Source organism: Mytilus galloprovincialis, chromosome 3 (assembly GCF_965363235.1).
Source record: "Mytilus galloprovincialis chromosome 3, xbMytGall1.hap1.1, whole genome shotgun sequence".
Classification (NCBI taxonomy): domain Eukaryota; kingdom Metazoa; phylum Mollusca; class Bivalvia; order Mytilida; family Mytilidae; genus Mytilus; species Mytilus galloprovincialis.
The window spans coordinates 33,790,885-33,816,092 of NC_134840.1; the positions used below are offsets into that span (position 1 = coordinate 33,790,885).

At 30.6% G+C, this 25,208-nt stretch overlaps 1 protein-coding gene across 2 annotated transcripts in view; it reads right to left on the reverse strand.

The window, feature by feature from the left end:
• Positions 1 to 2,283: 2,283 nt before the first annotated feature.
• LOC143067776 (uncharacterized) overlaps positions 2,284 to 25,208 on the reverse strand; it is a 51,715-nt gene continuing 28,790 nt past the window's right edge. Inside the window, exons 16-28 of one of the 2 annotated variants that reach the window (XM_076241312.1) lie at positions 22,702 to 22,731; positions 21,037 to 21,116; positions 19,612 to 19,761; positions 17,821 to 17,899; positions 17,338 to 17,423; positions 14,992 to 15,132; positions 11,394 to 11,487; positions 9,909 to 9,988; positions 7,650 to 7,784; positions 7,142 to 7,289; positions 5,888 to 5,982; positions 4,248 to 4,391; positions 2,284 to 2,998 (exon numbers count right to left, since the gene is read on the reverse strand). In XM_076241312.1, coding sequence (XP_076097427.1) covers positions 2,926 to 2,998; positions 4,248 to 4,391; positions 5,888 to 5,982; positions 7,142 to 7,289; positions 7,650 to 7,784; positions 9,909 to 9,988; positions 11,394 to 11,487; positions 14,992 to 15,132; positions 17,338 to 17,423; positions 17,821 to 17,899; positions 19,612 to 19,761; positions 21,037 to 21,116; positions 22,702 to 22,731 — 1,335 coding nt within the window. In that variant the 3' untranslated portion in view covers positions 2,284 to 2,925. The remainder of the gene's footprint in view (positions 2,999 to 4,247; positions 4,392 to 5,887; positions 5,983 to 7,141; positions 7,290 to 7,649; positions 7,785 to 9,908; positions 9,989 to 11,393; positions 11,488 to 14,991; positions 15,133 to 17,337; positions 17,424 to 17,820; positions 17,900 to 19,611; positions 19,762 to 21,036; positions 21,117 to 22,701; positions 22,732 to 25,208) is intronic. The other variant, XM_076241313.1, reaches the window with a different exon arrangement.

The window sequence follows — 25,208 nt, forward strand, 5'->3', positions numbered from 1 at the left end:
ACCAAAGTAAGTAAAACTTTTTTTATTTTTGCTTGGTTAGAACTTTATAAACATGCAGCAGCAAGTACAAAACAAAGTATTCTTACCTATATTTTCTGTTGTCTTAATTCATCATTATTTTGTAGGTAAATTTATACATGTAACAATACAACACGTATTTGATTTTTATCTATCAATTTTCATGCAGCAATAAGATGCTCTTGCTCTGATATTCATGTAATATTTGCCACTGGATCACATACCCTAACCCACTCAATCTCTTATACCTTACATATGTGTTTTTCTTCTCTAATGACAGCAATCAACTTATGTTCCGTTTTTATATTTGATTTTAAAAAATTGATATAATTGGTTTTATTTTATACAGTAATTACAGAAAAAACTATAATAAATAGCAACTTTCTTACAAACAAAGTATCGATAAGACAATTAAAGAGCTTGTTTTGTCTTGAACTCTTCTTTCTGTGGCTCATTGACAACATGTTCCAAAATCTTATCATATTTTCCCCGCTTCTATATGTTGCACTTTAATTTTCCCTCAATTATTTGAAGCAACTTTTGTGTGTGTGTTTGCTCTTGATTTAAAGACATCTGTGCCTGAGCCATCGTTCTACAGTACGTCAGTTGTATAGTGCATGAAAAATGCTCACTTGATATTAAAATAAAACCTCAAACATATTGAGAGTTACTGTAGTAGGCTTTTTTCACAGAAAGACTTTAAAAAAAATATTGAATTTATTTTACAAATTCCCTGAATTTAATCAGTGAATCTGTAAAAAAGATCTTAATTATTTCAGGGATTTTGTAAAATCACTAGTCAAAATCAGGGATTTTATAAAATCACTAATTAGTTCAGTGATTTTTCAAATTCCCTGAAATTTCAGTGATTTTACAAAATCCCTGATTTCACAAATTCACTGTAACTAGTAAATGCTTTACAAGTAAATAACAACAAAAAAGGATATAAACCATAAATAGTATCAATACATTACAAATAAGAATAGGACATAAGTATATTAAGACAACTGCAAATGGTTTCTGTAATGACTAGGGCATTTGGCAGTGTATCTAGATCTGTAAAATTTACTTTTATTGAAGGATCTAAATAAGTTGATCAAACTATTGTCTATAAAAAATAGGAAAGGAACCACACATTCTGATTGGATAATTAGGGCCAGACCCAAGATAAAACTAGATGCTACTTCAATTGATATTGCTTATGTCAATTTAACATCAAAAGAAATTTTGGAGTAGGAAGAGTGTGATTTTGAGCATGTTCAACAAATATGAAATTTGAGCCTAGTTGAACCCTTGATACCCAAACAGTGAAACTCAATTAGATACCCTGGTTCACACTTGCAGAAAAATTTAACTCAATGTACTGTTTTCCCAAGTAAGTAGCACATAAATGGGTCAAAGTGGTTACTTAAATCTGTGTGTTTCATCTGTCTACACTATTTGTATCACAGTTAATTTAATGCTGCAATTTCTAAAAATCACAACTGATTGGTGGTTATGGGCAATACACAAACTCATCTTCCTTCCAATGTGTTTTCATCATGTATTTACTGGTAAGGAGTAAACCTAACTGTTTATCTTGTCCGTATATGAATAAATATTCTTGTCTAGTCCTTGCTCCATGTTAGCCCACACTTTTGTTTTTGCCTAAACTTATTAAAGTGTTTTGTCAATGATCGTCATTCTCTGCATATGAATAATGTCATATGTTACTATAGCAACAACCTCATATCTAGTCCACTTTACCTCACATATATAATGTGAGGCAATTTATGCTATTTGTCACTTATTGCCCTTTAAAATATGAGGTCACTTTAATCTGGTTCACCAATGGTTAATGGTAAGATGTTTAGAACCCAAATTTAACCTTGATTTCAGGAAATGCTTCATACAAAGAATACTATCAAAATTTTAGCAATAATAAAAACATTGCTAGCATTTATGAATTTACAGACATTTAATAACATGAATACAATTATGTCACTCTTTGTAAAATACAATAGAAAAGTAAACAGGTCATCAGCAGTGTCTGCCCTACACGAAACTGAACAAAGACCTCCATTGCTCTTCAATAATACAACAATATTTCTCTAACGCTGTACACCTATACGAAATATATATTTGAAAACAAGAATGTGTCCCCACTACACTGGTGCCCTACCCGCACTATCATTTTCTATGTTCAGTTGACCGTAAAAATGGGGGAAAATCTCTAATTTGGCATTAAAATTAGAAAGTTCATATCCTAGGGAACAAGTGTATTAAGTTTCAAGTCATCAAAAACTACTTCGAAAAAAACTTTAACCTGAAGTAGGACAAACGAACAGAAGGACAGACACACAGACCCGAAAACATTATGCCCATAAATGGGGCATAAAAACAATTTTTGTCCAATTTTTACTTAAGTTGAAGCACTATTAAAGGGTTAAAAATCATTCACTGTTAATAATTTACAATAGAAATTTTTCTTATGAAACATTGTTTGTGAGAGAGACTGAATTTAGATAACAAATATAACACATATAGTTCCTTAATAAGACCATAAACTATACCTTTTTGAAACTTTTTCTTTGCTAAAATATCATAGTGTACTAATTTGTTAAAAAAAATAATTTTAGAGTGAAATATACAAAAAGTTCTTGTTATTTCATCTGCAGTATATAAATGAGTCACAGAAGTGTAATAAAAAATTCCCTATTTGCTTTGTGTGAAAAAAAACCCTGTACTCATCCTTCTTATTACAATTAAAGTAAAAGTGTATATTCAGTTGAATATATCCTCACATTTGTTTACAATAAATACATGGCAAGATATACTGTAATTTATCATGTGACAGTCCACTGAGGCAACATTTAGATGACATGCAATAGAAGTATCAATAACATCATATAAAATAGATTGAGGAATTTACTTTCTCAACAGCTCTATCATGTCATTGTCTTTCCTATTCACTGCCTCATGGTAAGGTGTACATTTCCATCTAAAAATAGAAATAATTCTTCATTTTAAAAAAAACTTAAAAGACTAAGTGAATGCAGAGAATGACAGTGTAATATCATAGCAGCCGGTTAAGAACTTTGTGCTTGATTTCAGTAGCTGTGGGCACTCTTTGAAACAGTTTTGTTAATTGTTTTGTTTGTGCATAATTTTTTATCTATCTGCTATACAATCATTCTTAAGTTAGTTGCTTTTCTAGTACGGATTTTTAGTCCTTATATGTACATTTGACATTCTAATAATTGTAACTAGAGGCTCTGAGGAGAATGTGTGCCTTACAAGTATCTACTGTGGTTTTGGAAATCATGTTTAATAAGTTGAAAGTCATAATAAATAGAATTAGATACACTAATAATGATTGAGGCCAAGTCTGGTTTAATTGGCCCAAATGTTTAATTGCTGGCCATCCCATTGCCGTCTAAAACAGTTACTGAAGACCCCTTATCATTATTTAAATTACTTTTCAAGTTGTGATCATTTGAAATTGTTATTTTACAATTTTCCTATAAACTGCTTTAGTAAACCCGAGAACAGCTATAATCGTGAAAATGAATTTGACCTTCATTTACAAGAGACAACCTGTCTAAATTTGAAAAACTTTTATCAAAGTGTTTTCATGTTCATGAACGGACACTGTTTGGCAGCAACCCGCCTGCCTGCTGCATATCAAAAAATCAATAAGCGATATTTCATTAAAAAATCAAGTTAAAACTGAAAAATTTTCTTAAAATCACCAATTCCGGGGTAGCAACCTAACAACAAAATGTCTTATGCATCGGAAAATTTTAGAACAGATAGATCTTGACCTGAGGAACATTTGTAACAATATCAGATTTGCTCTTAATGTTTTGTTTTCAGAATTATAAGCCAAACACTGAATTTGTCCCCATGTTCTATTTTTAGCCATGGTGGTCATCTTTGTTGATGAACAGGGTCATATGATACATTTATTAAACTAGATACACAAAGAATGATTTAACTAAATGAGTGAGTGACTGATTAAGTAAAGAGATAAAATTAGAGCTGCATTACAACTTACTGTTTTAGTATAAAGTAATGGATTTTATTGGATCTCTATAAATATAATAGTAAGGAATGTGGCTTTTTTCACTATAATAAAGAATATCATATTTATGAAATATTCCTCATAAGCTTGTAAAAAAATATATATCTTTCTTTTGTTATTTTTTTCTCATTAATTTAGAAAATCATTTTAAGACTCCAAATTTTACCTGTCTTCCACATCCTTATTCAAAATGTTTTGATTCAGAAGAAACTTAAGCAAGTGAGTATGTCCCTCTGCTACTGCCATATGTAAAGCTGATCTTTTATCATAGTCAGTTTTATTACACAGTGTTGGGTCTGTCTTTAAATACCTGCAATATAATAAAGGGAAAAGCAATTATACGAAATAAATTCAGATTATTGAGTACAATATTAATAGTCCAAAAATTGGTCATTGCCCATAACTCCCTTAAAATTTGTCATAATGACAGTACAGCATGGTCATTTACATATAATGTTAAACAAGAGTGCACACGCTGAAATGTCTCGCCTTCTATACTAATCATTGATATTATGTTGATAGTCCTAAGTATAAAGTTAAGCTTTATAACAACTGTCACATAAACTTAACATTAACCAAGATAACTAAACAAAGACCAATGAACCTTGAAAATGAGGTCAAGGTCAGATGAACCATGCCAGGCAGACATGTACAGCTAACAATGCTTCTATACAACATATATAGTTGACCTATTACTTAGAGTTTAAGAAAAATAGACCAAAACACAAAAACTTAACACAGTGCAATGAACCGTGAAAATGAGGTTACGGTCAAATAAAACCTGCGCGACTGACATAAAGATCATAAAATATTTCCATACACCAAATATAGTTGACCTATAGCATATAGTATTAGATAAAAAGACCAAAGCTCAAAAACTTAACATTGACCACTGAACCATGAAAATGAGGTCAAGGTCACATGACATATGCCCGCTAGACATGTACATCTTACAATCATTCCATACAACAAATATAGTAGACCTATTGCATATAATATGAGAAAAACAGACCAAAACTCAAAAATTTAACTATAACCACTGAACCATGAAAATGAGGTCAAGGTCAGATGACACCTGCCAGTTGGACATGTACACTTTACAGTCCTTCCATACACCGAATATACTAGCCCTATTGCTTATAGTATCTGAGATATGGACTTGACCACCAAAACTTAACCTTGTTCACTGATCCATGAAATGAGGTCGAGGTCAAGTGAAAACTGTCTGACAGACATTAGGACCTTGCAAGGTACGCACATATGAAATATAGTTATCCTATTACTTATAATAAGAGAGAATTCAACATTACAAAAAATTTGAACTTTTTTTTCAAGTGGTCACTGAACCATGAAAATGAGGTCAAGAACATTGGACATGTGACTGACGGAAACTTCGTAACATGAGGCATCTATATACAAAGTATGAAGCATCCAGGTCTTCCACCTTCTAAAATATAAAGCTTTTAAGAAGTTAGCTAACACCGCTGCCGGATCACTATCCCTATGTCGAGCTTTCTGCAACAAAAGTTGCAGGCTCAACAAAAATCAGGCCAAGAATGATAGCTTTCTGTCAAAGGGTGTCAGAAAACTTGTGTTCATAATGTGCTATTGTTTCAATGCTCAAAATATGGTCTCAGTTTAATAGAGATCCTGTATAAATGGTCAAATCAAAATGTTGGTAGTCTGGTTGAGAATTTGATGACAAATAATCCTACTGACAGTTTCATGTAAGGGTGTGTTTGAACAGACAGAGCATTTTACTATTTCCACAATGGTCACAAAAATAATTTAAATTGCAATGCATACCTGCGAATTGTCTTTAAATCACCTTTACAAGCTCTATTAAGAAATAGAAATATCCTTTCTTCATCTGAATGTTTGATAAAGTTTTTATCTTCCTCCTGTTCAAATAGAAACAAATTCAGTTTTACATTATCATCATATTTTGTCTAAATATAGTTTATCCAATATAAAAATATAAACAATAACCATGTTAAAACTCAACAGATAAATAATAAGAAGTACTTCATTTACAAACCAATCAAAGTAAAATGATAAACACTATATTTCATTTAATTTTTACATTGGTTTGATTACATTACACTTAAATTTAAAGAAGAAAGTATCTGCTGTGATGATGGTTTCAAAATTCAGCTATCAAGCATTAGTTTACCAAATATTTCATTTTTTTTTTTATTGCATACTAAAGTTAAATGGTTGTAAATCTTTAATTGAAATCCAAATGACTAGAATAGTTTATAGTTTTCGCAATAGTTATTTTGTTAAAATTTAGCTGTAAAGATCAGTTTGTTCTCTGCAGATAAAACCAAACAATAGTTTAAACTTTTTCCAAAAGTTATTTTGTTGAAACTAGCTTTTAAGTTCATAACCATGACTATAATCATTACGGAACATGTAGTGATTGATAAATTGCTGAGGTAGCATTAATAACTTTAACAGTACCAATCTTAAAAATGCATCAGATACACACGTAGACAATTCAACTTTTATGCACTGTCAGTAATAAACAGCTGATTGGTAGCCAAGACATTCTGGTGTCATGATATTTTATGGATGCAGAGAAATTGATCTTTATCCCAAATGAAACAAGCGAAAATTATCAACTATATTATAATACTACTATCAAGTCGAACATAAAACAAAAGTTAAAATCTTTCATCCAATCCAGTATTTATTCTACCTATGAAAGACATAAGGCTTGTGTAAGAAGCAAGAGTTAATGTACTTATTCAAACTCAATGACATTTTTTTACATATGATATTATAAGATTTCTCAAGGGTTTGATGCTCTCACTGTTCATTTTTACAAACAGAATGGGGAAACTCATGACTATTGAAATAGATGCCATCCAAATTTGATCTTGTTCTGTGATTGGTGGTAATAAGCATTATTGTGTACAAGTTTCATATTATTTGGTTGATGCAAACCTAAGCAATTACACAACATATGTATATAACATACAGACCAATGGGCAAGGGTAAATCTTATTGACCTCTTTGTCTAGTGGCAACAGTAATTGTAGCTATATAAGTTCTTACTATATCTATATCTTCATTAGAGGCTTCATCCATTGCCTTTTGCAGTACTTCTTTTACTTTTTCAAACTCCTTTTCGCGTAATGTATTTCCTTTTTGATTCCAAAAATTTATTTTCTCATTCACTAAATCTACTGGCATTTTCAAAAAGCTGTAAGTGATAGAATATGAAAATAAAATAGATAATGACAAGTGATTTTGAGTAGCATGGTTGTTTTGTGCTCAACGTCCTGCCTAATATTTGATAGAAACCACAGCAAGTTCTTTGATTGGTCACAGAAGGTGCAAGTTCTTATGCAAACAGACACATGGGTGACTTTTTTTCATGAATAAATGTATTGACCTTTCCTCTGCATTTTGTGGCAATTTAAAAAAAAAAAATGACTATGAAACCATATGCAGATTAATATTCTTTTGTTGTTTAACTAACCTAATTTTTGAGGAATCAACAAATCAATTAAGCTTAAAAATATACATATAATGAGACTATTAAATATATCTGAATCTTTACCTGTTTCGAGCAAATGGTGAGACTTGTCTTTCATTTAAGAGATACTTTACATCCTTTATCTTTCCTTTAGCAGCAGCAACATGAAGTGGTGTATCTTTAAGATAATCACCACTGTCCATTTTGAAATATTTGTACCTGACACAAAGGAATATAATTGTAATGGTACATATACTACCTGGTTAATGGTTGATACTAAGCAATTAAGCTATTTCACACAGACTTTTAAAATAATTGCTTTTCCGAGCGCAGCTAAATACTACCTCAGAGGTCCAACCCTGAACAGTTGGGGACACAATATTGGCACTTGATACAGGTCTGAATTTGGATTGTATTTACAGCAGATTCCAACTTTGAAAATTAAATTTCATTTCTTATAGTTTTTGATTGAATTAAAAAATTCTATGTATTACAATAAATTAGAAGTGGAGTTACGGTTTATGTTTTGTTCAAGGATGATGTACCCTTGTGTTGATTCAATGCTAAACAAATGGAAATTTTATAGAAAATCCACAGCATTTCCTTTGCACTTTCATAGTTGACAATTTAGTATTTGATATATGGAGGATTTTTTGCAAGCAGTACTAGCAATGATTTCATTAAAACAAGTTTATAAATTTAGATATTGGTTTAAACAAATATATATATGGACCAATTCAAGTACACCTTCTAGGGTGCGCTCGAATTTTGTGACTTCAGACGATTTTTTTTTCATTAACATGAACGGTTGTCTAGGACTTTTTGTAAACAATAAACGCTAGCACATCATGATCATAGAAAATCAAGTGTCTGAGTAATCTATGCTTAAAATTTTATAACAAAAATATCTGTGGATTTTCTTCAAAAATCTTGGTTTATTTGACACAAAATCCCGTTTAACTTTTAAATGCAATAAAACTACAAATAATAATACTTGGTCGAAGTTTCCTCATTGTAAATGTACAAAATGGCCCATCTCTATTATTCATTATCTTTGCTGTTTTTATATTATTGCAGTTTGAAACATTCGTAATTCAAAGGCTACAGAAGGGATCATTAACCTTATACATACACATAACTGGATTTATAAATGAACTGAGTAATTAATTGAAATAAAATTGACAAATCAAACACACCTACAACATGCGTGTGAATTAGCTTATAATTATCACTAAATTTTAAATTTAGATTGAACACTTATATTTAAACTGACTTATAAAACTAGTTTTACACTATTTAATTCTGTCACTAGTTCTGATTGGTTCTCTGCTTAACTATCAACTCCACCCAAATGATTGTTGTACCTTACCTTATAAGGTCTAATAATGATTTCATGGTTGAGCTAGCAAGGAAGCTAACCAAAGAATCAACCTATAGCTTCATACTCGTTGGAATCTGCTGTAAATATTTGACACATAATAGGTTTCTGACACAAAAAAAATATAGTCAAAGAACTTGAAAGGTTATGCGACTTGAATTCAAATTCATTATTTTGCTTTTGTGCAATACACTTTGCTGTAGGGAACCCCATCCCCTTTTTTTATTTGCAAAAAAAAATTATAATTAAAAAAAATTTCGTTTTAATTTCTGAGATTTGAGAACAAATTGTCCCCCCCCCCAATTTTTTAACCCCCATTCTTTTCCAAAAAAAACATTTCTTTCCCTCAAGATATGGACATAATTTGAATTGAGTTTGCAACCATAACAAGAGAGGTAATTCAAAATGTTGTGTTTGAATTACTTCCCTTAAACTGCTTTTAAATTAAGGATATTGTCCATTAACCAAAAATCCTGGTTTCCCCCTTTTTTTGCCCCCAAAACCTAAACAGTTTGAACCATAATCCCCAAAGCCAATTTTTACCATCCCTTTGTGGTATGGCAATTTGTGGTCTAATTTCAGAGAGAACCATACACCATTTCAAAAGTTATTGTTTGAAAAAAATAAAAGTGCTTATTTTAGCCCCTTAATGAAACCTAATTCCTAAACTGTTGGGATCATAATCAATCCCATATTATTGTAAATGCCTATATTTTTATATTTATTATTATAGAAAAATTTCTAATGAAACAGTCAAGATTTAAACAAATTAGAACTAACAAAATCAGGTCTGAAGATGTATGCCAAACAATTATCCAGAACTGTCATTATTAACAGATGCAGATTTAGGGGTGTGCACATCTTGATTATATAGGGAATCAGTGAAGCATGACTTGAGCGAGTCCTAGCTTATGAAAATTTATGGATCTGCCACTAATCAACTTTAAATACTATGTGTTACTTACTTAAAGTCATTAAGTTTATGTAAATTTCCCTTTGAAGCAGCTGTCATTAGAATTGTCAATGTTTCCTCTTTTGGTGTAAGCTGTGCCCAAAATGAAAAATTTACACACATTTTTACATATTCATTGAAGTAAAGTTTATTTTTTAATATAAACTATTGAGAAAGAGATCAGTGTGATATAACATTTACTACAACTATTTTTCAATTTTTGACTGATGCCAATGTTGACGCTAACAGCAGACTTATGTGTTGCTTCCTTGACTATTGTTGCAGACAAAGAAAAACACCCCATAAAATTAAATCAAATATTGTATTGTTTGATTGATTGAAAGCACAAGATCATCTGAAAAATAAGGAAATTGAATATTTTTGGATTGTAAAATACTCTTGTGACATTTTAAATAAATAAATTGCTTTTAATTATCCTTCTTATTTCAGTTATGACTTTTTGACACTCTTCACTACAGTTTCACACAATCTTCTCAAAAAAGACTATTTTAAAAATATATTTGGATTTCAATTTAACACTGTAGAAAAACTTATAAATACTGCCTTTTTATACTAACGTTGATTTTAAATTAAATTCCATGTGGTGAACAAACGCCTGTGTGAATCATTTCGTTAGAGTCCCTGAAGTTGATACCTTGGTATGCAGGGTTGTCCATATGTAGACCATAGAAAATAAAATTGCAGACAATTCGAAGTGTTGTTGTCAATTTTGAGTATTAACATTGATTTTGTTATCAACTAGAAGTAATAAAAGCAAACCTCACAAAATGATACCCTTGTTGCTTGCACAGTCCATCATTTGCTCAGGGAAACTAAGCAAGAGTGCACATCCTGAAATTTTTTGCCTGCTTTACTGGTCATTGATTTATCATGAAAGTCCTTAACATAAAGGTTTTACTTCAAATATCACGTAAACTTAACATTTTTCAAAGATCCATGACAAAAAGATCAAGGTCAAATAAATCCTGTGAAATGAAATGTTTTATACAAATAGTTACTCTACCAGAGAGTACATGTAAAACCTATGTCTCCCAAATTGATATTCACCATAGGTGAGACAAAAATGATTTCAATATTAATGTATAAATATATTTGAAATTCTAACATGATGTTTTTCAAACATTTTGAGTACACACCCGTGGTAAAATATGAATAAATTGTTTGGGTTGTTCCTATTGTACTCCCACATCATATGCTTTCCAACATCATAGAACGATAACATAAGAATATAAGCATTTTACCGGAAAATTCACGCTTGTGAAATTGAAAATCAAGAAATGGAAACGTATTGCTAAAATGTGTTATAACCTCTTTTTTTTTTTTTATACATATAAGATATATAAGTAAAATTATCATTTAAATTCATCTAAACCTATAAAAAGATGTTCATTAGTTTTCACTTAGTTCACATTTAATTCATGATTTATTTGAATTACTTGTAGAGACACACAATTATAGTCTGTAATAAACTACTAACCTTAGTCTTTTGCACTGTTAGTGTATTGTTCTTACATTCCTGCAAAATCATTTTTACTTTTTCAGTCCCATCGTCTATTGGAAAACGGTTTTCTCTGTAAAAGTATATGCTAATTATAAACATGTGATTTATAAGTCAATTGAAAGCTTTAAAACCAGCTTTGATTTTACATTGTAACTACAGTGTTTCATGATTGGCTTTTTAATACATAATTGCAGTTAGACTATGTTGAGTAGAAATGCCTAGATAATTTTTCAACTTTTTTAAATATAATTCATTGAACTTGCAACATTGAAAATTAACAGAGAAGTAATAAATTCTTTTTCAATTTTGTTTTTTATATGTTTTTTTCAAATGACTAATCTTTCAAAGTCATGTCAATCCTTCACTAGGAACTTAGTAGAACAGTTGTCATCGTAGTTCATTTTAGTAACAGTGATAAAAAACCACTACTGGCATGTGTGTGTTTGACTTAAATCATAACTGAATATGATTTTCAGTCTTCCTGCAGATGGCTGTGGTTCTCTCAGCTGCTACGTCTATCAATAAGAACCGGCCATAGCAAGTTGGCATAAGAATGTGTTAAAGTCTTAAATTCAATCAATCCTTCACCATGAATCACTTTTCTGCATTTTTTATATAATTATAGTTTGAATCAAATGATTTTTGGGGGAAATTCAGCACAAAGTGTAACATAAAAAACATAAAAAACAATTGATTATTATTACATTTTTTTTTAATTATATTTGAATTTAACATAAATTTGGGTGGTAGGGTACAAACTTAGGTAGAACCCTACAATCAAATTTAAGACATTTTTAATCCAGAAAACAGAGAAACTTAAATAAATCAAAATCTATATGATAAAAGGGATAAGTCGTAGATGAAGTGACATCCATATGGACTATTCTTATAACTAGGTTAGTAATCTAATTCATTGACAACATGATAGCCAAGTCATGCACTTAATAAAATGAAAGCCAATGATTCCCAATAAGGGATAAAATCATTAGAATAATTACATATTTATTTACAAGCTTTAAGGATTATCAAACGAATTCAAATTTTCACTTGAAACAATAAAAGAATTAAGGATGTAGGTGAGGTTTGGGAATTTATGTCAGATGTTCGAACTCCTTGGTGTTTTTCAATATGATACAAGGTAAAATATTTTGCCCCATAACACCCATTGATCTTTTAATATAAGATTTACATAATAGCTCATAAAATTTAAGCAGATTTTTGATTTTCTTTCTTTTGATTTGAGACCCAAATAATACCAATGCAAATATATACGGTGAAAGTCAGAGTCAGCCATTTCCCGCCATATTTTATAAATCAAATATCTCAAAAAAGAGATCCATGACCTGTAAATAGTTTTTAGCTTATTCTGATCCAAAACTAATACTCTTCAAGCTTACAGTATCAATTTTAAATTCTTGATGTATTTGATTTCACCTAAGATCAACCAATTGCAAGTACATCCTTAAGGAAAACACATGTAAAGTTTCCTCCTGGTTAAAATACTAAGATGAGGATAAGAAATATTCTAGCAATCATCATCTGAATCAAATTTTATCAACAGTATTTAGGCCACACCAATTTAGTTTCTTGTTCTACGGATTTTTGGACTTCAAAAATTGGGGCGAGCGAGCGATTTGAAAATTTTAATAAAAAAATATTTGATTTGCAAATTTTTTAGGCGAAGCTTGAAAAGTAAAGGCGAGCGACTATATTTTTTTTTTGTAAACATAAAATAGTAGGTTTTGACAATTTTAAAACTTGATTTATCCAAGGATTTGTATAGTAAGAAGGTCTTACTATACAAATCCTTGATTTATCACTTGTACTTTGACCATGTTGACATTTCTTTAATTTATGAAGGATTTTTTCCCTGTTCACCAAGATATAATTGAATAATTAGAATTGCTATATGTATGCGTGCCAATTAATGAGACAATTCTTCATCCTAAAAACAATTTTTATAAGTATCCCTTTTCTGAGGGGTCAATATAAGTTATAATGTATTTTTTTGTAAATAACACTTTAGTACAAAAGGGCTCATCTTTTCCCAAAGAACTATATATCTATCTGGTATTAAATGATAAAAAAATGTCCAAGAATTTTGTGATATTCCTGGACCTTAGCCATTTTAAAACATTTTATTTAATATTATTTAAAACAAGTGGACCCCTCTAGTTGTTTAAAATATGATGTATTTCTCCTCTTTTTAAGTAATAAAATTGAAGCACTATACAAATCCTTGGTATTTCTTTTCTACAACAGTAAAATGATCCCATATGAGCCCTGTTAACACAGGGCATTGACCCAGACCAAACAGCAAGCTATAAGGGACACAAAATTATAAGTAAAATTGAGAAAGGAAATGGGGAATGTGTCAAAGCGACAACAACCCGACCATAGAGCAATCACAATTCGAACTGGAAAACCAACGATCTTATTTATATATACAAACGGGAAAATACCAAATAATTTTTATGAACATCAACAAATGATATATACATTGTAACTGCTGAACGACAGGCCCCTGAAGCAATCAGGACAGGTGCTTAAACATGCAGCGGGTATGGATTAGTTTTGTATTGCCAGCATACAATATAATTGCAGTTGAAGGCATTTCTTTCCGAAGTTCTTTGAAGTTTATTCTAACAACGAAAATTCTTGATAGAAAATATAAGTAAGGGGAAGGAAACCAATGTTTTGTTTTGACTGGTATTTTCCTCTGTTACATATTTCTATCGGAGCACTCCCACTTTAGTCTTGGGATAAATGTGTATCATGCTGAATCAAATATTACTTCAGATATTTACACAGTGTAATGAGGTGCTTATATGTTTAAAATCGTTATATACAGGTGAGACTGTATATATCTTTTTATAATATTTACAAAAAAACGGTGCAGAAAATGGACACGATTACATTTCCCGATGTGGGAATATAAAAAAAATAAAAAAATACTGTTTTGAAAAAAATAGGTGCGGGCGGGTCCGTCGAACAAGGAATTAAATTGGTGTGGCCTTATATACATGTATAAAATTCAAATGTAATAAAAAATTTATGTGTAAAAAGTGTAGTCGGAATTGACTTCACTTTCAAGCATTTGTGATCAAACCTAGTTTTGAGGTTGAATTCATTTTGCTTAATTTAACATGTATAAAATTTTGACCATATTGGTGATTTACATGACAAAAAAACCTATGATCTTAACTTTGTGTAAAATTATTCACGCAAAATTGTGCTTTGATGAAAAAAAAGTGATTTGAAGAATCAAAAAGATGTAAAACAAGACATTTTGAACCTGTCCTAAGTCAGAAGACTGTTGCTCAGTGTTTGTCATTTGTCAATGTGGTTCAAAAGTGTTTCTCATTATTTCATATACAATAGATTGTTGGTTTTCCTGTTAGAATTGTTTTACATAAGCTATTTTGGGGCCCTTTATAGCTTTCTGTTCTGTGTGAGCCAAGGCTGTGTGTTAAAGGCCATACTTTGACCTATAATTGTTTTTTTTGTACACATTGTCCTTGGATGGAGAGTTGTCTCATTTGCACTCTTCTTATTTCATTAAAACTAAAAGTACCGGTCTGGTATTTCAACAGTAACATTTGCCTCTTTGACAAGAAATTCAACAGCTTCCACATGTCCATTTGCAGCTGCAAGGTGCAAGGCAGTACGTCCATCATAATCTCTTAAATTCATGTCCACTTTCTTTTCATGTAAGCTGTCAAATAGTGTGAATTTACATATTTTACAAGAACACAGAAACTTAATACTGATATCAGCAATTCTTGTTTTAAACATCTGATTCCGCATTTTAGTCTTGTACAAAGCAGGGTTAATATTTATACTACAAAATCTTACTCAGAATATGCATTTACTTTGCCACTAGACGTTTAGCATTCATACATTCATGGTTATTGGTACATGCCATCTGTTACCATCATTTCTCTTTATTTTGTTATTTTGTAAAATAAATGATAATAAAGACAACAACATCCACCAATTATCGCATGGTATTTTATTTTGGTCTACATATCTTGCCAACAGACGGGGCATCTTCAGGACCCAATTCCTGTTTCTGGAATGATTGACATTAGCTATGCTGGTAAAAAAGTCACTATATGAACATCAAAATTGTAATTGATTGGCTATATAACAGCTTGAACTATCTCTTCCATGTCATTAAGCTGTTTAAACAAACAATCAAGGTGTATTCATAGTTACATTAAGACATATTAGAACAATATTTGTCAAAAGTCATACAAAAATGAATAATGAGTCTAACTATTAGATGACAAAACATGCAAATCCATTTTATTGTGATTTTTGTGATTCTTCTTGGATTTCATACATTATGTGCTAACTCATTGTAAATGTTATTATAGTATTAATGAATGGGTGTTTTTATAATGGCCCTGTTATATGTCCAAGGTCTGTAATAATGGTCGAGGAAGTCTGTAATGGCCTGAGGCAACGCAGAGGGCTATTACAGACATCCGAGGCCAATATTACTGACCGAGGACATATAACAGGGCCATTGTAAAAACACCTATTTCTTAATACATTTATTAACCAACTGAACATACATTTATTAACCAACTGAACAAAAGTGTATGGGTTGCTGCCAACTTGATGTACTCTCTTACTCTTTTAATGACAATTTAGTTCGAAAAAAAATAATTTGTACTTCACCATGATAAAGCTTTAAATATACCAAATATCTAAGATATTAAGTTGAAAGAGATAAGTGTTAAAAACAGGATGAACAGTGATCCCTTTATATGGTTCTTTAAGGTTGGTTGCTGGTTACAAAATTAAATAAAATACAAAAAGGTATTATACTCTTTACAACTTAATTTTATTAACTTTATTAAAAACCCTAACTGGGCTTAATACAGACAAACTGGGCATTAATACAGGGCCATTACAGAAAAACAGGGCCATTACAGAAAAACTGGGCCATTACAAAAAAACAGGGCCATTACAGAAAAACAGGGTAACTGCGAGTACTCTCAAATCGTGTTTTTTTTGTTAATTCGACCTGTTGATACTGTTTTTAATGCTTGTTTGTTATTTTATATTTATATGGATCTTGTCTATATACCAGCTTTGATTATTTTGAATATCTTCTAATTTTCACTTCGTCTTACTACATTTGTATAAATTTCAAGATTTACCTGTATTATTAAAACCGCTTTTTTTTCTAAAGTGAATATTTTGAAGGATTAAATATTTCGCAGTGGTGTCTTGCCATGCCTATGTTTGGACTTGTTTGTTTGCTTTTTGGCCTTGAATGTTTGTCCCTAATATTTTATTAACTGTGCATTTGCATTCAGATATCGCAGATCAAATTTATTGGTTCATAGTGTATTAATTTACGTTTTTTGATTGAGTTAAGCCTGCCAATTGATATTTTACCGTGTGTTTTTCTATGTTGTGATATTATGCTATTGTTTCAGAAAAAGGGAGAAGGTTTGGATCCGTTAAAACGTTTAATCCCGCTGCAAATGTTTGCACCTGTCCTAAGTCAGGAATCTGATGTACAGTAGTTGTGGTTTGTTTATGTAATTTATATGTGTTTCTCGTTTCTTGTTGTTTTTTTAATTTTTTTTTAATTATATATAGATTAGACCATTGGTTTTCCCGTTTGAATGGTTTTACACTAGTAAGTTTGGGGCCCTTTATAGCTTGTTGTTCGGTGTGAGCCGAGGCTCCGTGTTGAAGGCCGTACATTGACCTATTATGGTTTACCTTTTTTTAAATTGTTGTTTGGATGGAGAGTTGTCTCATTGGCACTCATACCACATCTTCCTATATCTATCCATTACAGAAAAAAACATGGCCATTACAGAAAATATGTAATTTTTAATAAACAGTCATTTTTGGCAATAATGTACTTAGTTGGTTAATAAATATGTATATTTACCTTTGCAAGGTGGAAATGTCATTAGTTGCTGCAGCATATATCAATCTACAGGTCCTATAATCATCATTTTCTGTGTCCATTAACTCCTATCATATCATAAAATATCAAACATTATTATACCTCAGTTATCATTTTTTATATAAAATAAGTACTTAAAATCATATTTTGACAATTTTTCAAATTGCAAGCTTTGAACTATATACTGCAAGTGTCATTATATCTTGGGAAATTTCAAATGCAGCTACCTATTGTATCTATGGTTGACATCAGTGTAGGACGTAGCCATATTTGCAATATTTCAAAGCTTTGCATGATGTGAATTTGATATATCATAGATAAAAAACAATGTAAAATATATATAGTAATATTGAATTTTAATGGGCCAATGTTTTCCGAACTAAAATATTTATCAAACTTTTATAAAGATCATGAAGATAGGGGAGATTCACAATTGAGTTAAAATTGGTCTGTTGTGATACTTACTGGGCAATGATTCAAAAATTCATTATATACAACATCCATTGCAGAACTTTTTGCAGCTTCCCAAGGAGTAATGTTCCATCTGAAGAAAAAAAAATCACACAATTACCTGACACTTTAGGTGTTTATCTAAACCCTGACGGTAGAGGGTTAATTTTCCACATCAGGATAATTAAAAATCTAAGATAAAACAGAAATGTATCCATAGTACATGGTTGCTCCATTTGTGCTATCATTGTCTATGTTCAGTGGACTGTGAAATTGCAGTCAAAACTCTAATTTAGAATTAACATTAGAAAGATCATATCATAGGGAACATGTGTACTATGTTTCAAGTTGATTGGACTTCAACTTCATCAAAAGCCACTTGACTAAAATCTTTAACCTGAAGCAAGACAGACAGACCATCAGACGTGCAGACCGAAAAACTTAATGCCCTATAGTGGGGCATAAAAAAGCTATAAGTCTGCTTATTTAGAAATAAATGCCAAAATAAAACTTTGCTAATCTTATATTGATTTATTCATTATTAATACATCCATTTTACAGTGAATATATCTACTGTTGTTTAACATTTGTTTTTTCCAATATCTATAATACATTTGGTATATATAAATAATACAATGAAATAGAAGTGGCAAAACTAATAAAAATGATTTTTTTTCCAAGTTCTGTTAACTTCAATGTTTCAATAGACAAGTTGAACTATGAGCTATTACTATCCCATAATACTCCTGATATGAGTATTTTTTAAAGAGCAACTAATCAATGTGAACATACATCACTAGGAATAGCATGCTCACAAGAAGGTGAATACTAAATTTCATGGTGCTCTGTTCTTTGATCTTAAGAAAAATGTGATGAAATTTCTTACACAGTCATTATGTGTAGGAATATATATATTTTTGGAGCAGTAAGTTGTTGAGTAAGGAATATGTAAACGAATCACACAGTAAATCATGCTCAAATGAAGCATATTAATTTCAGAAAAAATAAGATTAGTACTCACTGAGAAAGTTGCAATGAAAATTTCATATAGGACCATTTTTAGTTTTAGTTTAGACATTAGGTAAACAGCTGATGAGGGGAGGGAAGAGTGTGAAAACCTATCAAACAGTATAGTTTGCTCACATAAAGCATGTAAACAAATCTTGGGAAGGACAGAATAACACATGAAGGGGCTACCTTTACAAGTGCACCTCTAGAATTTATTGTTCTTATTATTGAATACTTATTTGCATTTAACAGCCACTATGGTTCAATTTTGTCAAAATATGCTTAAAACATTGATGAAGACATATTTACTTGCAACAAAGGTAAATCATTTGGTTGACTGATTCAATCCACAAAAACTCATTCTTATTATCTTATTGAGTAAAAATGATGATTAACTTATTATTTTAACCTATAACATGAAAACAAACAGACGTAGATAAATCCAATGCACTAAGTTGCTATATGTTTCAGTTTAAATTGTGTTATGTGATTGTGGTAGATTTTGGGAGGTCATCTCAATAGTTAATTAGGTGGTATTTAGAATAAAATACACACAAAATTCTGATGTATACTTTCTAGTATATGCATTGTTTACTGGTTAATTCAGACGTATTGTAATTTGTATATGTGTTTTAGTATGTTATAAATCAAATATGAGAATTTAAGACAAATCGGTAAGCATAATTTTGACAGCTTGTGTCCTTTTAAGTAGAAATCAGTGGATATCAATTTTCTATACTTCGAAAGTATTTTTGGTTGGACTATTTCAAAATCTATAAGGTAAAGAAAATAACATACCTGTCTCCCCCATTCTTAGCAATCTCTTGTTGGTTACATTCTCCTAACAGGAATTTAACAATATGTTCCTGGTTATCACTGACTGCAATATGGAGTGCTGTACGTTTATCATAATCCCTAGCATCCATTTTGTAACCACACTCCTTGAATCTGTCATTAAAGTAAACTTGAATAAATGCATAAGGACATTTGCTAACACTGAAATCTATATGTAGTCAAATCTTATTATAACTTTATAAGTTTTGATTGGCTTTGAACTAGCTGTCAGTACTCTCAGATCTGTACTTACTGTCTTTTTTGTTGTTAGAGAGGAGGGATGAGGGATTGATAAATACCTTGCCAAAATTCCAAATGGTGAAGTTGAAATCATCCCTTCGTAAATTTTATGGACGCCATCACGAGTTGGTTGACCGTTATGGAATAACCGTTTCACAAATGATATCGGATATGTTCCTTACGTCGTAACTACAATCCCCTTCCCTTTCATGAATATGACCTACCGAATTAGACTATTTACGGGATTTGTAATCACATAAGCAACACGACGGGTGCCACATGTGGAGCAGGATCTGCTTACCCTTCCGGAGCACCTGAGATCACCCCTAGTTTTTGGTGGGGTTCGTGTTGTTTATTCTTTAGTTTTCTATGTTGTGTCGTGTGTACTATTGTTTTTCTGTTTGTCTTTTTTATTTTTAGCCATGGCGTTGTCAGTTTGTTTTAGATTTATGAGTTTGACTGTCCCTTTGGTATCTTTCGTCCCTCTTTTGCCATATATGGTCTGTGTTTTATTGATGTTTTTCTGCTTTGTATTGATCTATCTAGTTAAGCCTTTTTCAACTGATTTTTATAATTTGTTCTTATGTTGTGCTATTACATAACTGTCCCAGGTTAGGGGAGGGTAGATCACTCATAAACATGCTTAACCCCATCAAATTCTAAATGTGACTGTCCCAAGTCAGAAGCCTGCTGTTCAGTGGTTTTTGTTGGTTCACACGTGTTTTCTTAAATTGTTTTGTTTTAAAATAGGCTGTAAGTTTTCTCAATTGAAATGTTTTATATATTCATGTTGGGGCCTCTTATAGTAGACTATACAGTAGGGGTTTTTCTTATTGTTGCAGTCATATGGTTGCCTATAACTACTAACTTTCACTTAAATTGAACCTTGGTGGATAGTTGTCTCATTGGCAATCATACCACATCTCCTCATTTTTAAATTTTGCTTCTTATAAAAGTATCTGTTAACAATCATCTTTTAGTGTTTTTGCAATTCAAAGCATTTGGTTCTTTTTTTTTTAAAGAAAGTTCTTCCAAACCTTTCTTTTTAACTGATATATAATTGGAAGCAAATATTCTACAAAAATTAAACAAACTAAACACACAATTTGAAGGTTTGAAGGTTTGTTCAGCGCAAAACACAAATCTTACTGTCTCATCCTTTTGATATCTCCCCTTGATGCACAGTTTAGAAGCCGAACAATCTGAACATCTTTTTGTGGCAGGGCCTCCTGTAACACCAAGAAAATTTCATATAAAATTGATGAGCAAATAATACTGTGGCAATACATTTAAATAACTTCATAACATGGGAGTCGAGTAATTAAATTTATAAAAACTTTGGTGTAACCTACACATTATAGAGTATAAAAAACAATTCTCATGTTGAAACTACAAACATACTTTATTAATCTTCCAATTCAAATTCCAATACAAAGTTTTTCAAAAGTAACTTTCCTTGAAAAAAAAAATTATAATAAGGGTATATCAATACACACATAAAAGTTCAATTCTATTCTTCATGTGTTAACAATTAAAAATGGTGCCTTAAATATTTATCATTTTAGAAGCAATAAATTTTATTATAAAAAATTAAATACAATATACTATTATAGCTCATACCAAAATAAACAAGGAGGCATTGAAAAGAAGGGTAAAATGTTAGTTATTGTTAAATTTATGTCAATTTGTTTTACAGAGCAACAAAGTATTTTCTTTGATCAACTAATGTTACTAATCAGGAAAAAAACAGTTGCTTCAGAAATGAATATAACCATGTTGTATGCCTACTGAAATTGTTGTCAGAATAAAATAGGAGACAGCATTTCATCAGAAATCAGAAAAAATTATCCCACAGATAAAACTTTTAAAGGAACCTTCCATTCAAACAATACAATCAACAGGGAGCTTAAGGGAGATCATGACTATCATATCCGTAGCCAGGGGGTTCGGACCCCCCCCCCCCCTTGAAATCAAATAAGCACTGTTAAAGTCAACGTTTTGTTCAAATTGTGACTGTTAAAGTCGAGTTCATAAGTCCAACGAACCCCCCCATGGAAATTCCTGGCTACGGGCCTGACTATTCATTCAACTGTGCAAATAATTTCACGCATCAATTACCATCAATTACCAAGTATACAAAAAGTTTATAAATTCACTCTTATTTTTTTAAATATTTTGAATGATTAAAATGTAAAATCACTGTATTTTTGTAACTGAAAAATTATTATTGTTATTATGTGTATCTGAGAAAGACTAAAATTGACATTTCACTCAATTTCACCATTTTCCCGCCAAATTTTGGGTTTTAAGGCAAAATAATATTTTTCCTTATCTGTGACTTATATTTTTTAATTGCTTATTCTTTGAAGCTATATTTCAGATTTTTGTATTACTTTTTTTGACCAAGTGTCACAGACAGTTTTTTTTTATATTCCGATAAAAATATGTCAACACCTATATTTTCCCTTTCATTTCAAAGAAAAATGGTCCCTTTTACATACTGGTTTAAAAGTAAAATTTTGAGCTTAAATGGTCCGGGACCCCCTTATTTTTTTGGCCAATTTGATTCACTCTCTGTATAGATTTAATTAACAAAACATTTTTCCCAGCAATAACATCAACATTGTGTTTCTCATTATGTGCTGTCTTTCACAGGAATATAAAACTGCCTTAAATTTCACAGGTAAGTTTCCATAAGTTTGAAATAGTAAATCGGATAATATTCAAAATTAAAAAGAAGCTCACAACAACTGTACAAAGTCTTAAGTAAATTAACCAAAGCATACAGCTATTGTACAACATGTGAAAAATCACCTTTAATTCTATTGTTAAAGTTCCATAAATCTGGAATGACAAATTAGAAAATTAAATAAATGAAGAATCATGAGACACAGATCATGCCTGTGGTGGTTCCATATAACTTTATGAAGGAACATTACTTAAGAACTGTAAAAGTGATGCAACCCAAAATCTTACTTGATCTGTGTTTTGTGACAATAAGCATTGTGTAAAAGTTTAATAACATTCAATTTGGTGTCAACCAATTTTGGGACGTACAAAATGGACAAAGGTACCCTTAATGCCCCCTCCACAATGTTGGGGGCATAAAAACAGAAAGGGAAATAATCATTTCTAATGACAATAAAATATAATGTATGAGGTAAATTGGTCCAAGCATACTGAGGTTAATATGGAACATATGATATAAATTTTCAATAAAATTGATTAAAGCAAACTGTATGTTATTTGTAAAAACATTTCTTCAGTGGGATATTAAAGATCTTAAACTCTGTGGAGTGTGGAATAATAACAAAATTGGTGGGTTTAATGAAAATGAAGATATCTTATAATCCAGGAATTTTTTTATGTTAGACGGTTTGTAGCAAAAGCATGATTGCCAACCGTACTGGCAACATCTTATGTTGCATGTTGATTTCTCTTGCAGGTTTTGAGATATTTTCCAGAAACATGCCCACATTGTCAGAAGTGTGTTGCTTTAAGTGTGCCATTTAAAATTATCAAACTTTCACTGTCATGTTAAAAACAATTACAGTGAGTTGACTGTTAGTGTTGCTCTCCACCAATTGCAACTCATTCAAAATTTTGACCAAATTGCAATTTGTTTTATTAAACTAAATTGTTCAACTGGTCAGAATATTGAACAAATTGTTCAGTCAAAATGTGAAAGTGCAAGGTGATAAAATAAAATATACTTACAATCCTATAAGACTTTAACTCCACTTTAATGATGTTGTGACAAAATTAGTTTATCAGTTTGTATAGTTATATTATATTCATTTCCATGCTGAAGGGGAACTGTTTATTTTGAATTGCTATAAAATTGTCCAAACTAAGCTTTCATATAGTTTTTCTTTCTAAAAGTATTCTATATTTATAAGAATCAGATATCATTTTAAATAAAACATCATATATTCAGTAAAATATGTGTGAAATAACAATTTGCTATTGATAAGTTTTCAGGGGAGATAACCTAAAATATTCTTTTGAATAAAGACTTTTTGAAAGAAAAATTATCTCGCCCATGGAAACTTCCTACAAACATATATTGCAATTTTACACATATTTTACTGAATATGAAATGTTTTAATTCACATAATGTCTAATTCTTATAAATATAGAATACTTTTAGAAAGAAAAACTATATGAAAGCTTAGTTTGGACAATTTGTAATAGCAATGCAAAATAAACAGTTCCCCTTCAGCATGGAAATGAATATAATATAACTATACAAACTGATAAACTAATTTTGTCACAACATCATTTAAGTGGAGTTAAAGTCTTATAGGATTGTAAGTATGTTTTATTTTATCACCTTGCACTTTCAAGACTTGGCTGTGGTTTTCTACAGCAGTTGGTTCAAATTTCTGACCAGTTGAACAATTTGATTTTATAAAACAAATTGCAATTTGGTCAAAATTTTGAATGAGTTGCAATTGGTGGAGAGCAACACTAACAGTCAACTCACTGTAAACCAAATTGTTCAACTGGTCAGAATATTGAACAAATTGTTCAGTCAAAATGTGAAAGTGCAAGGTGATAAAATAAAACATACTTACAATCCTATAAGACTTTAACTTCACTTTAATGATGTTGTGACAAAATTAGTTTATCAGTTTGTATAGTTATATTATAGTCATTTCCATGCTGAAGAGGAACTGTTTATTTTGAATTGCTATTAAATTGTCCAAACTAAGCTTTCATATAGTTTTTCTTTCTTAAAGTATTCTATATTTATAAGAATCAGACATTATGTGAATTAAAACATTTCATATTCAGTAAAATATGTGTAAAATTGCAATATATGTTTGTAGGAAGTTTCCATGGGCGAGATAATAACTTTTCTTTCAAAGAGTCTTTATTCAAAAGAATAATATTTTAGGTTATCTCCCCTGAAAACTTATCAATAGCATATTGTTATTTCACACATATTTTACTGAATATATGATGTTTTATTTAAAATGATATCTGATTCTTATAAATATAGAATACTTTTAGAAAGAAAAACTATATGAAAGCTTAGTTTGGACAATTTAATAGCAATTCAAAATAAACAGTTCCCCATCAGCATGGAAATGAATATAATATAACTATACAAACTGATAAACTAATTTTGACACAACATCATTAAAGTGGAGTTAAAGTCTTATAGGATTGTAAGTATATTTTATTTTATCACCTTGCACTTTCATGACTTGGCTGTGGTTTTCTACAGCAGTTGGTTCAAATTTCTGACCAGTTGAACAATTTGATTTTATAAAACAAATTGCAATTTGGTCAAAATTTTGAATGAATTGCAATTG